We start from the raw sequence: 15,216 nt of genomic DNA on the forward strand, positions 1-15,216 counted from the left end.
TGTTGGTGTGTTTACCATTAGAGGCCTTGCAGGTTAAAACTATGGTAGGTTGGTGAAATGTGTTCTGCTGGGTCTTCATTAAAAGTAAGGGCTCAGTTTGTGCTTTCTGTTTCCCAGCTATGCTTTGTGTGTTTCTGTACGAGGCTGTTTTTGCTGTGACAGTGCCTCAGAGGCTGTGGGTGAATCCCTCAGTCCTCAGGTATGAGCAGTGTCACATCCTGCAGTTTTAATTGCTGTGCTCTGTCCTGTCACATCATTATACCTGGGGCTTGCCAGTTGTTTTACATTCCTCCTCACAAGTATGTGTTTGCCTGCTGGCTGCCTGTCAGCATTGCTGTGCCTCTCCAGGTGGCTGCAGGAGCATTTGATTGATTTATCCTACAGTCTGCTGTGTCTCAGAGACCCTCTGAAAAGTGGTGGGAGTGGAGAAAGAGTGGCTCTCTTGAAGAATTTTTGAAACAAATCCTCCAGATGCTGTCCTCTGGGGCTGGCTTGAAAAGAAGAGCTAAAATTAATTGTTAGCTAGGCAGTCTTCACATTTGAAACATCAGTGAGTGAAAAGTTATGGTCTTTCTCTAATACAGCTCCTTTTAGTCTTTCCTGTGTAGAAGACTGCTTTTTCTGCTCCTGTGACCTTGAGAACTGTGAATACTTAGTAAGATTCCTAAGCATGAAAAAAGTTTCTCTTTATTTCTGACTTTCCCTTCTCCCTCTCCAGATGTTGTAGGTGTTTGGCTCAACATTTTTTCTTGCTTTGTCTGTTTTTTTTTTTTAGACCAAGGTGGTCCTGATCAACCAGATCTTTCAGAAATTTTTTGAAAAGAAACCTTGGGGGTGAAAGATGTGCCATGGAATGGTAGCATCAAAGAGCAACACAGGATCATCGCTTGCTTCGGCTGGCCATGGGTTATTTCGTCTGCTAGTTATCTTTGGTTCCTTTATCTTGGAAGCACAGTCCACAGGTAAGTGAAACCTTTATGTATGCTGCAGGGAGGAGGAGGTATATTAGTTTGGAAGTGGCTGTATATTTTTAGGCGAAAACTGGTGATGGTGGTTGTATTTGTACACATCTTTCAGTACTCACAGGAAAAATTCCATCACTACTTGCTGAGCAGAGCAGGAAGTGTCTGAACTGAATGAATCTTGCATATTAGTAAATAAATGCTTGTTCTTCATCCTGTACTTTGATTCCCATGGGTTTTTTCCCCTCCGTTCTCATCTCTTCACTGCAGCTGGGGACACTTGGGGCATCTCAAGAGCATGGACTGTGGTTTTGTTGAGTGAGATTCTCGTGTAAGCAGTGTTATCTGTGTGCCTTGAAGCAACTGCTCACGTGGAGGGATGGAAGCAGAGATTGTGTCCAGCTCTTTTGCACAGCTGTTGAATCTGTTCAGTGTATGCTGTCTTCTGACCCCTTAACACTGCTACCTCTGCCCCTCTATTGGATCCTCTTTTCAGCTTAAGTTTTCCGTCTCCCCTCATCTTTCGATGTTTCTCAGATGGATGAGTGTTGTGAATAGTGTAAAAAGCAGTGGAATGGGATGATATGAAAAATGTCATCAGAGATGGGAGATCTGCCTCTTAGAAATAAGTGAAGGAAGGAAAAGTACTGAATACTCAGAAGGTAGTACATGATGTGAAGTATGTGCTAGGTTACCCAGGATACCCTGAAATATGTCTTCTTTTCAGACCAGCCACGATCTAGTTTTTGTCTGTAGAGAGATGTCTGGTCATAGGAGGCATGAGATGGAAGGAGGAACCTTGTTTGCTTTTCCAAGAGATTTGAAGGAGTTAATCCTAAAAATACAGATTTGACTTGAGCAGCTGTTGTAATATAGAGTATTAGCTTGCCTATGTAAAGAAAACCTCAGATCTTGACATAACTCTAAAAAGTTCTATTTATTTGACATATCATGGCACCTGAGAATGTGATGTGACCAACATTCCTCAGCATCAGTGTGGTACAGCAGAATAAACATTAGCTGCCAGATGCTGTCAAAGTTGAGGTGATCCTGTATGGAAAAGTTGGCTGGTGCTGAAAACTTCTGGAGGAGGAGTTGATTTCCTTTTACTATTCCTGGCTCTTTGAGTTGGAAGGGAGAGACTACTGAAATCAGATATCTCAGGATTATATGTCTTCCTGACCTGATTTTGGCCTTGTAGGTAACGAGGGGGTGGGGAAGACACCCTTAAGAGCATGATAAATTGTCATTAATAGTTACTGACAGTGGGAAAGGGACAAGATATTTTTGGATCTGGGGTATCTATGTATTTTTGTCTAGGCTTGCTGTTGTTGGTGATAGTGTCACTGCCTCATTTCAGATGTAGGCCTGTCAGATATGCCATCTGAAACCCCCATTAGGCACTGCAGCACCTTCAGCTGAGACTGCAATAAGTATGCAAATGCCTTGTGCTGCACAGACTGCTGGATGGGGAAAAGCTGCCACAATACTGGCAATCCTTTTTAATGTAATTTTTGAGACATCCAGTCACATTACAAAAGCACTAGCTAGGCATGCCAGAAGACCCAAGAGTGATTCTGCATTGTGTTTCCCTTTCTGTGTTATTTTTGCTTCAGGATCTGAAACCAGCTGTGGTGAACTGATCAAGGCAGATCATCAGCTAAACAGGATTATAGTGGTTAGGCAGGAACCATTTCCTGCAGGGGAAGTGAGAAAACAGGGGAGCCAGGATCATAGCAGAGGGCAAGACATGCAGGGGAAGAAATCCTGGGGAAGGGCTTGCTGAGGAGCGCTTCCATGTACAGTTTTTCTGAGGCTGGGATGCAGCAGCCCAAAAGGCAATTGCTGGGAGGGATGGGGGTGCTCAGTGATGCGTCACGGGCCGAGGGAGCTGCACCTGCAGCAGCATGCCAGCCATGAGTAACATTAATGAGCAAGTCAGCTGAGGAGTAGAGAGCCAGATGGAGCAACAAAGAGTACTGGCGAGGCGCTTGGAAAATCAGCTTTCCCTCCCCTTGGTGCCCCAACCCCCTTGCCATCCTCACTTTATTACTTTGCAGAGCAAAGTCATTCAGAGCAAGCAGAGCAAAACGATGTTAACGTGGAGCAGGAGACTGTATTAAATCTCATGGTGGTAATGCTTATCTTGAATGTGGAGCCGGTGTGACAAGCTCAAAATTGCTATAAAAGCTGAAGAATGTTCTCATAAAAAGACAAGCATGGAGACAATGCCTGGCTCAGCCCTGAGTAAGAAAGCAGAGCTTGTGATTCGTAGTATAAAACCATCTGAGGTATATTGTATTGCAGTCATTTTGCTGCTTAGAAATTCTATTGCTTAAGTTCCAGGAAGCTTAGAGACATATTCATGATCTGGGCAGGAAGATGTTCTCTTTGCCATGTGGTTAATGCAGAGAGCAGACTCATTTTCAGTCAGCAAGCATCTGCTCTGTCCTCTGGTAATAAATGGGTTTTATTTATGCATAGATTTTTAAGAAAAATCCTCAGCACTTTGTCTTAAGCAGTCTATCCAAATATCCTCAAGTGCCATGAGATGAATATAAGTTGCTTAGTCATTAAACATACTGCAGAATTTGGGGAAACTGTTCCCTTTTCATGGGAAGATATGCATGTATATGAAAATAACCACTGCACGTATTTTAAGACAAAACAAATGCAGCGTTTGGTAATAGGCAAGCAGTGAAGCTGTGTCAGAAGAGGAGGATTTATGGAAACTTGAGTGCTGCTCAGGAATATTTTTTGAGCCTTATCACTGTTGCAGTGTTTTTCCTTGTCTGGCAAGTTCTCCAAGATTAGTTGTGGGAAATAATGAAGGAATGAGCGAGCAAGGAGACTTGAAAAGCTCCTCAGTAATATTGAGGCTTAGTTCTTCATCTTTTCTGTTTCTTTAAGAATGTAGCTAATAGCCAGGATGCTTCGTAGATAGAGATGGGGAATTTTTTAAGCATTGGAGAAGAGCAGTGAGTGACAACCTTTTAATCTACATTTCCACAGATAATGCTTCCCTATTTTTTCTTTGTTGCTGTGACTTTTGTAATTTTACCCCCTCTCCCTCCCATCTCTGTCCCTCAAGGCCTTGTATTTATATCTCATTCACAATGGTCCTCTTGCCTGGCCAGGCTATTTTTGGAAGAATGGCAGTGGATCAGATTAAGTTGTTCATTAAATTTTAACATGTAGTCTGTAAAATACTCTGAAAGCTTCCTATGATTTATGTTCCAAATGTGTAATCTCTCTTGGATTCATGACTGGCTCTGTCAGAAACCTATCAAAACAGGCTGGGCCTTTCATTATTGATAATAGCATCACCTGATCCTGGGAAATGCAAGTAAATGTGTTGGTAAAAGTATTAAACATCCTGAATTAAGCAAATATCAATACCCATAAAGGAGAGAGTGTAAATATTAACCTTGAAAAATTAATAGTAATGCAGATTCAGTGAATTGAAATCCATTTAGATTTAGACACAGTCTGATTTTTGTTGACTGCACGTGCAAAATGCTATAAAGTTAGTGCTTTAATTTTTAGGATTGCCATTAAAGTGATAAATTGAGCTTGAATAAACTGAAACTACTTCATTCCTGTGTGTTGTCTGTGACACAAATGCAGCCAATCTGCTGCTTGCTGTTCTCAGGTTGTTTCAGTGCCAAGGTTATTCTGCACAGAAGCTCTTGGACACCGCTGCTATTTGTTTGCATTGCACAGAGCAGCTTGTTAGAGCACTCTCTGCTCATTGAGCAGATCCAGACTTGTTCCTATTCTCTGGGAATCTCTATGAAGCAGAGCTTTCCTTTGTCTCTGATTGTGCAGCTGAAAGGGAGGCATTTATACAGCTAGGGATGAGTTCAATGGCCCTGAAAACAAGGACACTGTAGCGCTGGATGGCCAGACAGAAATGTGGGAAAGTGTCATGCATGAGCAGATGATCTTGATTCTAACCTGTATGCTTCATGCAAGCGTGGGTTTGGAGGAATTGCAGTGTCAGCCCAAAGCAGAGTGGCTTTCTTCGTGGAGAGAAGGGGGAACATTTTCAGGAGCAACTCCTCTTTCCAGTCCCTTTTTAGAGCTTAGTAAGAGCAGAGTGGTATGGAGGAGCATGGTGAGGAGCTGCAGAATAATGGCCAGGCTGCAGAGATGGCTAGGAAGCAGATGCAGGTAGGTTCAGAATTAGACTATTCATATAATGATAATATTCACGCTGCTGCACACACTGACCCAGGCAGTGTTACTTAAGTAAATGCCTTGAAGGGAGTAATAAGGATCTCAAGAAGCCACATAACTTTTTAAATTTTAACGAGTTCTGGTGGCTGAAGAATTAATTAAAGCTTTGTGATGTTTAGCCAACTGCTGGCTTAAACCATGATAGCATAATAATAATGCTGAACTCTCCTTTTGTCTGTCTTAGGTTGGCTAAGCAAATCCAAAGGACCTGCATGTGAGTAAACTTACATTTACTGCTGTACTATGAGAAATGAATGTGATATTTTACTGGTTAATATAAGTGTCTGTGAGCTAGGATTCCCATTATACTTTTTGTCATGTTGCATAGGCTTGGATTCATCTCTATGTCCCATTTTCATTTTTGACCCTTGGATTTGGGAATGACAGCTGCCCTCGGTTTAAGAGGTGAAAGATGGGACCTTGGAAGGGATCCTTGTGCCTTCTACAGCATTTCACTTCAAATGACGCAAGAAAACAAATCAGAATAAATATTTCATTAAATGCAGAGACATGCTGCTTGTGAGAGTTTTGAGAGGCTGACAGAGTATTGAGAGGACAGGGAGGACAGGCTGAGGTAAAAAAAATATTTCATTTCCTTCAATCAAGAAAAGTGAACATCTCAGCATGATTCTTGATATATTCCATTGGATACTCCTGCTTTTCATTTCATGTGCTCGGAAAAAGTCTAAAGTCATTCCAGTGGCCATGTTATGGATGCATGCAACTTTGTTGCGAAGCCTATTTTATTTCCTTATCTCTTCTAAATATATCAAACAGAAAATTTTCTGTATGTTTTTGTTAAACTCTGAAATAGGATTTGTTTAGTCTGAACTTTTCCCTCCTCTGAAAAAAACCAAAAAACTAAAAAAGAATGAAAACAAAACCCAAAAAAAACCCCAAAAAAACCTCACTAAAAAAAACCCAAAAAACCACCACAGGAACAAAATCTGAGGGGAATGGATTAATGAAGAAGAATTTAAAGGTGTTGGAGGGGAATTTTGCCACCTACCAAATTTTGGTCTTCAGAAAGTGGGGGTTAAGAGAAGTGCTGATGGGATCTGAATCCTCTTTTTTTAATTCACTGCTTCAGTATTGCTCCTGGCAAGAAAAGCAGTATCACATACATAGAATATTAAGGGGCTTTCAATTCTTGGCTGTGGTTGCTAGCAGGGAAATCAGCTGTTTTAGGAAAAACCTCAGGAGTTGTCTGGTCCAATTCATCGTGGATTCTTGGGTTAGAATGCAAAAGATGGAAACTGGTGTGAGTTTCATTGTGGAGGGAAGCAGGAGGGGTGCTAAGTGCCATTTGTTCTTCAGGTGAAACTAGTTGTGAACTATAGTCCAGGTTCTGACTCATCACCATCCCGCTCCTCCTTAAGGACAGCTGCTGGCTAGTCTGAAGATACACATTTCTCTGTCTCTTCCTATTTCCACTCAGTCTTTTCCTTTTTATTTGCTAGAGGCAATCATTTGGGGAGAGTTTGGGTTTGTCCCTAGTATTGCAGGAAAACTCCTGCCAGTGGGATAGAAGAAAGTTTGCTTATTTATCACCTTGTCCAAATTCCTTTCCTGCTTTCTCTCCCTTTTGAATCCTTCACTGGTTCCCAGGGCAGCTGAGGCACTATTTTCTAGAATATGTGGAATGTTTTTCATCTGTGCAACCCATGTCTGCCATTGCTTCTCCAGCCCTTACATTTAACTGAAGTAACACAAGTAGTTCCCACTTCCTGTTCATGCTGCCAGCTGATAGTGATTCTGCAGTGGGGATGGCAGAGCAAGAAGTGCATTTGCTGTGGAACTGTGGCAAACTTCAGCCTGGGCTGTTACTGCAAATACTGCTGGAATAGCTGGTGTGTGGTGTGTAAAGCTGTGGGTATAACCTCAGCATGCTGACATGGGTGGCAAGGAAGAAACAAGGGGTAGGGCAAAGTAGGAAACTGTAGATTGTTGAATCTTCAACTTTTGTGGCCAAATCTGTCAAGGCTCTGCTAAACCTGGGAATCTGTGTCTAGCTGAGGCTTGGTAACAAGCTGCCAATAGTCCAGAGTGCAGATGATACTAAAGGCACTTGAACAGCAAGCTCAGAAATGTTTGTACCTTTGTGAAAGTAATTGGAACAGGATTATGGCATTGTCACAAGAGGTTGTGTATGTGCGTATCTGTGTGTGTTGGTCTGCATATAAAACCATGTTTTCCTTTTAATGAACTGAAACCTCTGGGGAACGTTCATCTTCCCCTGCAAACAGGAATTCCTGAGGCTCTGCTTCTGCAAAGTGTTGCACTGGAGTTAGAGGACTGCTTCCAGATGTTGTTAAAGGGATTTGAAGTAACCCCTCTGGTGTGGGGTTGCACAGATGAGTTACAGGATGTGCTAGGTGGATTGAGCTGGAGCGGGCTTGTTGCTAAACTGTTGAATAATAAAATGAGCTTTTGGCCCAGCCTAGTACAGTGATCCTTTTATTATGGAATGGGGAGGGGAACTTCTGGATTTTTTTGTACTGAGAAGAGTACCTAATCTCAAGAGGTTGTTGGGATGCTCCCTTATTTCTTGCGTACTTTGGCATGGTTGATGCTGGATGGAGATGTCTCCTGTGTTTCTTCTCTATAGGTTCAATGCTGTGAATGCAAAAATAAGTGTGTTTATCCACCTAGCATAGTAAGAAGCATTTCAGTGGGAGCACAAGCCAAGGAATTGAACAGTAGGGCAACAAAAAAGCATCTTGAAATCCTGTGGGCTCAGCATTTTAGGTCCAGCCAGTCATCTTAATTCAATTGGGAAAATATTTCTTGTTCCAAAGCAAAAAAAAATACCATTACTGCTGCTTTTGAGATACATCTTTTACTTCATCAGTAAAGGGAAAAATATGTCTTACTTGAAAAATGTTACCTTTCTGTAGAGTGAGATAAGCACCTCTGGTGGATGTTGTCTTGAGTTTTCAGCCCACAGACAGGGATGGAACATGGTAAGCTTTGACACTTGCAGAGTCATAATTAGAAAGTCGAATGCCGCTGCTGCATTTCTGGCTAGAAAGACCATTTTCAATGTCCTGATAAGAAGACCATCATGGTGTTTAAAGAATTTTGCGTCAGACATATCCTTAGACACTGATATAACTGTTCAGAAAGAGAATAAAACTTTTTTGTGTTCTTACCAATGTTGTAAGGCAAGTGGGGTTTGTAGGAAGGTGGTAGAAGAGATTGAAGGTTAATGAGGATCAATAGAGAATAAGATTCTAGGAAGGAGAGGAGGGGGACAGGAGTGCAGCAAATCAGGAGAGTGGCCATTGTGACAAAGATCCTAGTGGTTTATAAAGCAAATTAGTGGTTTGGTGGTTAAGTAGTGCAAATCCTAAAAGAAAGTAGTGTTTTGTTTATGCAAGTAGATTAGAACAGTTGAGAATAGCATGGCCTTGGGAGGGAGAACTGTAATAGAAAAATATATGTGTTTATTTTTTAAGGGTCAGGTGTAGAGGAACCCTTTTTGTGACGAAGATAAACTATTAAAGCTGCCTAACTAGATCCTTGTCAACACTCCTTGCTGATGATGATGCCTTCCAGGTGATGTCTGTATGTCACTGTAAGTGTGGAATGAAATTATGTTAGGGTAGATAGGTGACTTCTAGTGCTGCCTTTATTCAGGACCGCCAGCATGCTGGAGATTTAACATCCAGGAAACTTAGCTGATGCTGCAGAGACCTTTAGGAATGTGCTTCTGGTGTGTCATACAAAACTCACAGCTGTTGATATATCTCTGTCATGGGAGGAGAGAAATGTGGATTTCTAACAGTTTCCTTGTGCCCATTCCTCTTATAACTTGAGAACAGCTATCTTTGAAACTCAGAGCCCTGGGGATGCCCCTGCTGTGTAACCAGTCTCCAGTAGTTCAAGTTTTGGGCCTGCTGGTGTGCTTTTGGATAAAAGGAGCTGTACTGTACGAGTTGTGCTGAGCCATGCTTTGTGCTGCAGCACATCTTCTCTTTTGCACAGGAAAAGTGTGTAAAGTATCTGTAATGCTCTGTGTTATCCTAAAGCCAGTACTTCCCTTCGGTCCCTGGTTTTGCTTTCCTGAACAAAAGTAACAGTTGAACGCACCTGGAAGACAACCTTCGGGTTGCATTGTAAACACTTTCTTTGGTGTAAAGATTTAGGTTGTAAGATACTAAGACAAGGTAAAAGGTTTATCATTTGCCTGTTTGGGTTCAGCTGTCACTTTTCTCTCAAATGAGGAAATTACTAATTTTTCATATATAAGATGAGAAATTTGAATATCATCACAAGCTGCAATGAGTATGCCTTTAAGAGCAAGTCTTAGTGAAATCCATCAATGTGGCAAGTTTGGTTTTTTACACTTTATTCTTTTAGTCCTCCAGTTCTTTGCCTTTCCCAGCAAACTTGTCTTGCTGCAAATGTTAATGCCATTAGCACAAAGCGGGGTTGACCTTTGAGCCTTCTCATTTTGAATCTCTTTATTTGCATTTACTTCTCAAATATTTAAATGTTATCTTGAAGTTGACAGTTCGTGCTTTGATGGGGACTGTTTCCTCCATGGCATTTAGTAAGCTGGACTCCACTTGTGGAACAGTTGAGGGGAGATGTCCAGTGCTGGGAGAGCTGAGCTCTCTGTGGGTACAGGACCCTTATAAATTTTGGTCACTGGAGCAGTAGTGAAACACACAGAGGCAATGACCAGCCTGGCAGGGCAGGCCCTGTCAGTGCACTTGTGCTGTGTGGGACAGGAGGTGTGTGCAGTGGGGGCCTGATCGCTGTCTGCTGGCACCAGGCCATGCCTCTGCTGGGCAAGCACGCTGCAAGTGCAGTGTGGGGGCTCTGCTGGAAGAGGTTAGCTCCTGGGGGAAGTTCTGGCTCCCTGACTGCCTCTTGGCACATGCCTCCAGCTGTGGAAACTCCTCAGGGCTAGAGCACCTTTTCAGAAAACTGCACTTTTTTGTTTGTTTTGTTGGGGTTTTTGGGCTTTGTTTTTTTGTTGTAGCATGTTTTTCCTGTCAGTATTGCCTTGGTCATATCTGCTACCCCTTTAACCAGGTCTTTTCTGGTTAAAGGTCATGAGCTGATCCTTTGTATGAGTTGAGTCCTTGGGTAGGCAGTGGTATGACTGCATGGGGGAAAAGGAACATTGCAGCCTGTCATCTAGGACACAGGTAGGACTGCTTTTAGCATCCTTGATTCTTGCTGTTAGTAAAACAAAGAGGGATTGGTATAAGCTGCTATAACTAGGGGTGTTGTGAAGAGATTCATTCTCTGACTACAGTCAAGGTGAGCAAAATCACAGCTATTTTACTGCATACCTCTGGCCAGTTGTCTGAGGCAGGTCAGGAGTATTTCATGCTTGGCTGCATTGGCTGCCATGAAGGGATTTGAGAGGATGAAAATTAATGTCTGTTCTACATCCTCTGACAGCAGGAAAGCATCTTATCATTAAGTCTGTTTCCATCCGCCCAACTCTTGACTTAATTAGTTGCTTCAGATGGAGGAAATTTTTCTCCTGACTTTCGTTAGTAGCACCAAGGGAGGATGCCTGCAGAATCTGAGCTTTTGTGGTTTTATTTCTAAAAAGCTGCCACTGAATGCAGAGTTTCAAACCTGCTTGCCAGCATGCACTGTGCACAAATGAAGCCAAACACATCTCTCTTTCCAGAAAGGTCTATCACCTTTCTCCTTTCTGCAGCAGTAGAGGTTGGCCTCCTCATTAAATGCAGATACTTCTCTATAGGTAAGAGTTAAAACACCTAAGCAGGAGTGGGATGAGGGGCTCATAGGATACACTGAGTTGGAAGCGATTCATCAGGAACATTAAGTCCAACTCCTGGCCCTGCGCAGAGCACCCCAAGAGTCACACAAGTGCCTGAGAGCCTTGTCCAAATGCTTCTTGAACTCTCTCAGGCTTAGTACTGTGTCCACTTCACTGAGGAGCCTGTTCCAGTGCCCAAACACCCTTTTGAAAAACTTTTTTTCCTCATGTCCAACCTAAACCTCCCCTGACACAACTTCATGTCATTTTCTCAAGTCCTGTCACTGGTCACAAGAGTGAAGAGATTGGTCTCTGAAGCCTGCACCTTCATTTCCCCTCGTGAAGATGCTGAAGACCACAATGAAGTCTCCCCTCAGTCTCCTGCAGGCTGAACAGACCAAGTAACCTCAGCTGCTCCTCACATGGCTTCCCCTCCACACCCTTCACCATCCTCATCCTTCTTTGGACACTCTCTAGTAGCTTAATAGCTTTTTTATATTGTGGTGCCCAAAACTGCATACAGAACTGGAGGTGAGACCACAGCAGAACAGAGCAGGACAATCTCCTCCTTTGACTGTGCAGTTAGGGTGGCTTCATCTACTGTCATGGTGAGGTGGGAATTGCTGTAAATGCAGCAGTGTTTGTGAATGGCAAATGTTTCAGTCTGTACTTTGCTTTTCCAGTTTACCTGTATTCCACTTGGTGTGAAACTTAGCTTGATTTACTTCTCAGGCATTGTGGTGGTGATCTCTTTTTTCATACAGTGGGAGATGGTAGGAAATGGTAAGTTGCAGGAAACATTTTTGCAGTAAATCCTGTAGTATTTACAACAGAATCATCACTTGAAGTTGGTTTTCCGTGACTGGTATCAGAGGTAATGAAAACTGAATTGAAAACAAAACTAGAACGCCCTCTGGTAACCATCTGTCAGTTGTTAAATATCATGTGATGGCAAGATGAAACTTGTGGTGCCTGGTGTGATCTCCAATCTCATCACAGCAAATCGTTCCAGTTGCTTTTGCTGGGCAAGTTGACTGTTTCCTGTCCCTTTGGAGTAGCTTACTCCATGGGAGGGATTTCTTCCCAAGGCTGAGCTGGTTCCCCAGTGGAAGGATAGATGTATTTATGCTGACTAGTGTCTTTGAGCCATGCTCTCCTACACTGCTATATGCTGTGCCCAGTTTAATGACCAGCTGTAATGATTTTTTCTGTTGTGCAGCTGTTTAGCAGTAGCAAGAGAGCAGTTGGGGACCTTTTGCTTTGTCTTGTTTCAAGTCTTCCCCGAGCCCATCTTTGTGGTGGCATCAGCGAGCACAAGGCTGCAGCACACGGCTGCTGCGCCCCGGCCCGCACGCATCAATTCATCAGCTTGATCTCTGCACCCCTGCTCCTCGGGAGGGTCGGATGGCAGCTGCAGCTCCTGTCAAGCATGATGCCGGGCAGGGAGCTTGGGGGAGGAGAGTTACAAAAGGCTCAGTTTAAATCATCTGTGTAAGGGCGCAGCAGAAGCTCTGTCACTCAGGCCCCATGCTTGTCTTCTGGTGCTATGGTTGTAATGACATTAGCATTTCAAAAAGGGGATTACCACAACCCCCGGGTTCTGAGGGGAGGCTATTTTGGCTGTTACTTGAAAAGCTGCTTTCTGGTTACCTCAGTCTCAGTCGTTTCCCCCCTCCCTCCCCCATAGATCCTGAAGGGTTGATGAAGGGTTGATGCCATGTTAAAAGTGGGTTGTTGTTGTTGCAAGGAAGCTGGTTGTTTATTGCCCTAAATGTGGGCTGGCAGATATAAGGTTGTTTCTGATAGCATTCTTTCTTACTGGTTTGGAGTGGCTGCCTGATTTCCTGATGGAAAAGTTAAAGGGCCTGTGTTGTGATCATAGCTGTGTGCTAGAGAGAGCTATCTTGCAGTCATGCTTACAGGAAGTTACATTATACTAGTTTGTCTTGTGTATTTCAACCGAAGGAAATGCGCAGCACATGCATCCTATTCATTGTCTGCCTTCCACTCATCTTGTGTCATGAAAAAATCCTTTCTGTGCCCAGGCACAGGATTTCAGGGTGATTCCTTGGGAAGTGATTGTATTTTTATACGGTATTGTTTAGCAACAAAAATTATTTTGTGAAACTTAGCTCCTGACTCTTGCAATTCTGTTGCATTACCCTCGCCTCTGATCAATATTCAGTTGATTGTTTTTCACTAAGTTCACTTACCCTTTGTGATCTTAGTTGTGCTGGAAACTTGCATTAAGGCTCTAAAAATACTGGTCTCTGGTGGAAAATCTATGTGGTTGCTACTTCCTGTCCAGTTCCATTAGCTATAGAAGTGGCAGGTCGGGACAGACAGATTGGTTGACAATCCCTGGGGAACAGAACAAAGGGAGCTGCCTTCTTTGCCTGCCAGAGTGAGGCAGGACTGCTTTGTACAATCTCTCCAAACACGTGAGCCCTAAAATTATTAACTGGCCCTCAGTGTCCAAAACAGAAACCCTTACCCTGACTGAGCACCCTTGGAGGGTGTGCAGCAGGAAATGCTGGTCGTTGCCTGGAGCTTTGTCTGGAGCAGTACTGCCAGTGCTGTGTGTATTGTACTGTTGAATAGGCAGGGAAAGGTGTGTATTTGTTTTATAGGTAGGCTAAAGTGTTCACAGACCTTAATCTTCGTGTGTGCCCATGAGGACTTGTCTTGCATGTTCACATAGGATGTAGTTCAGCAGGTGGCTGTGCAAAGCGGTGCTGAGGTGTCCCTTGCTCTTGGGGCCTTCTCCCATGACTCATGGCTCCTGCGCAGCTGTGGCTCTTCCTGAGGGAGATGGCGTCCTGGGCCAGAGATAAGCTGTCCTTCTGGGAACCAGGGAGGAGCAGGAGTAGTTTCCTCTGTAAACACAGTACAGGGTATTTGGTGTGCTGAGAAAAGGAGGCATTTAACTTACTTGTGTGAAAACAGGAACTGTGGAAGGCCTCCTAGTAGTGTGGTGGCTGCTGACAATGTGTGCATGCTTATTCTGTGTATTTCGAGCTCTGCCCATCTCCAGGCATGTTCTAATCTGCATATTTCCGTGGAGGGCACTTCTGTCTATAAACTTCACCAAAGATGGAGTTTCTTAAACATTAGATGTTCAATTGAACCTGCACAGAGGAAAGGTGGAGCTTCTGGGCGCCCTGTGCTGGACAGAAAGCTGTGGTTGCTCTGTCTTGTCCTCTCCTTTTTCCTGTTTCTGCAGATGCAGCAGCACGCACGGCTATGCAAAGCGCCCAGCTGTCCCATGGGGAAGTGTCACTGAGCTGCTGTGCTACCTGCTCTCGGCTTTTGGATTTGCAGTTCAGCTTAGCTCCTGTGCACCTACGTGTGTCTGCTCTTGGGATGTGTGAGCTTCTGCATCCTCTTCCAAAAACTCCTTTTCTGGTAGTGATGCTAGAAATGAAATATTCTGTATCATTGTGGAAGCAGGCTGCAGAAAAAGGAAAACTGTAAATCTGAATCCTGTGAGCTAAAAACCGAAGAACTAAAGAATGCAAGAAGCAACAAACAGCCTTGTTTCTGAGAGGCTGATGAAGTTTCAGGTTTACTGTGGGGAAAACTCTCTTATTCTTTTCGATTTCAGGGCAATTACTGTTTTAAGGCTTGCAAAAGAAAGATAAGGACAGCAAAAACCCAAATGAATAAGCACTGGTCATAATATTTTGTGAGTTAAGAGCATTTATAATTATTATGGAGTAAGAGGAGGGGAAAGCATGAAGGAGAAAGTAGTTTTATTTCCCTTGCTCCCTGTTTGGATTAATGAATTTAATTACTTGGAAATAGCTAGTAGCAAACTTGTGGCTTTTTTCAAATGTACTTCTTACAAGACTGCAAATTTTAATAGAGGAGGCAATTCAGTAAAAATAATTGAAGACATGAGACCTTAACCACTATATCCCTCATTGCAAGTGCTTTGTGTCAGATGTTGAGAACTGAATTAATTTGCCTCTGATGTATTGAGGGGGAGAAACCAGGACAATATACGATGCAATTCTAGATGCAGGGAAGCAAGTGAGATACTGATTTTTAAATAGATCCTTATAATAATAAAGTTGTTCTTTCTTTTGTTCCTGTCAGGAAAAAAAAAAAAAAAGAAATATGGAAAGGAAATGGCTATACCAAGTAATGGGGTTCTGTGTAACAAGCAGCAAGAGTGGATGAGGTGGGAGAAAGGAGATGGGGCAGATTGCCAGGAAAGGGTCTTAGTACAATAAACAAAGCATGCGTCAGAAATTTCTCACTTCT

General features: G+C 43.1%; 1 protein-coding gene across 6 annotated transcripts in view; it reads left to right on the forward strand.

Annotated features, from left to right (window-relative positions):
- Window positions 1-15,216, forward strand: part of SUSD6 (sushi domain containing 6) — a 91,115-nt gene that overhangs the window by 44,152 nt on the left and 31,747 nt on the right. For 5 of the 6 annotated variants that reach the window (XM_064713614.1, XM_064713615.1, XM_064713613.1 and 2 more), the window contains 2 exons: window positions 776-962; window positions 5,386-5,415. In XM_064713614.1, the coding sequence (XP_064569684.1) occupies window positions 842-962; window positions 5,386-5,415 (151 nt within the window). In that variant the 5' untranslated portion in view covers window positions 776-841. The remainder of the gene's footprint in view (window positions 1-775; window positions 963-5,385; window positions 5,416-15,216) is intronic. The other variant, XM_064713616.1, reaches the window with a different exon arrangement.

Source organism: Zonotrichia leucophrys, chromosome 5, assembly GCF_028769735.1.
Source record: "Zonotrichia leucophrys gambelii isolate GWCS_2022_RI chromosome 5, RI_Zleu_2.0, whole genome shotgun sequence".
In the NCBI taxonomy this organism is placed as follows: domain Eukaryota; kingdom Metazoa; phylum Chordata; class Aves; order Passeriformes; family Passerellidae; genus Zonotrichia; species Zonotrichia leucophrys.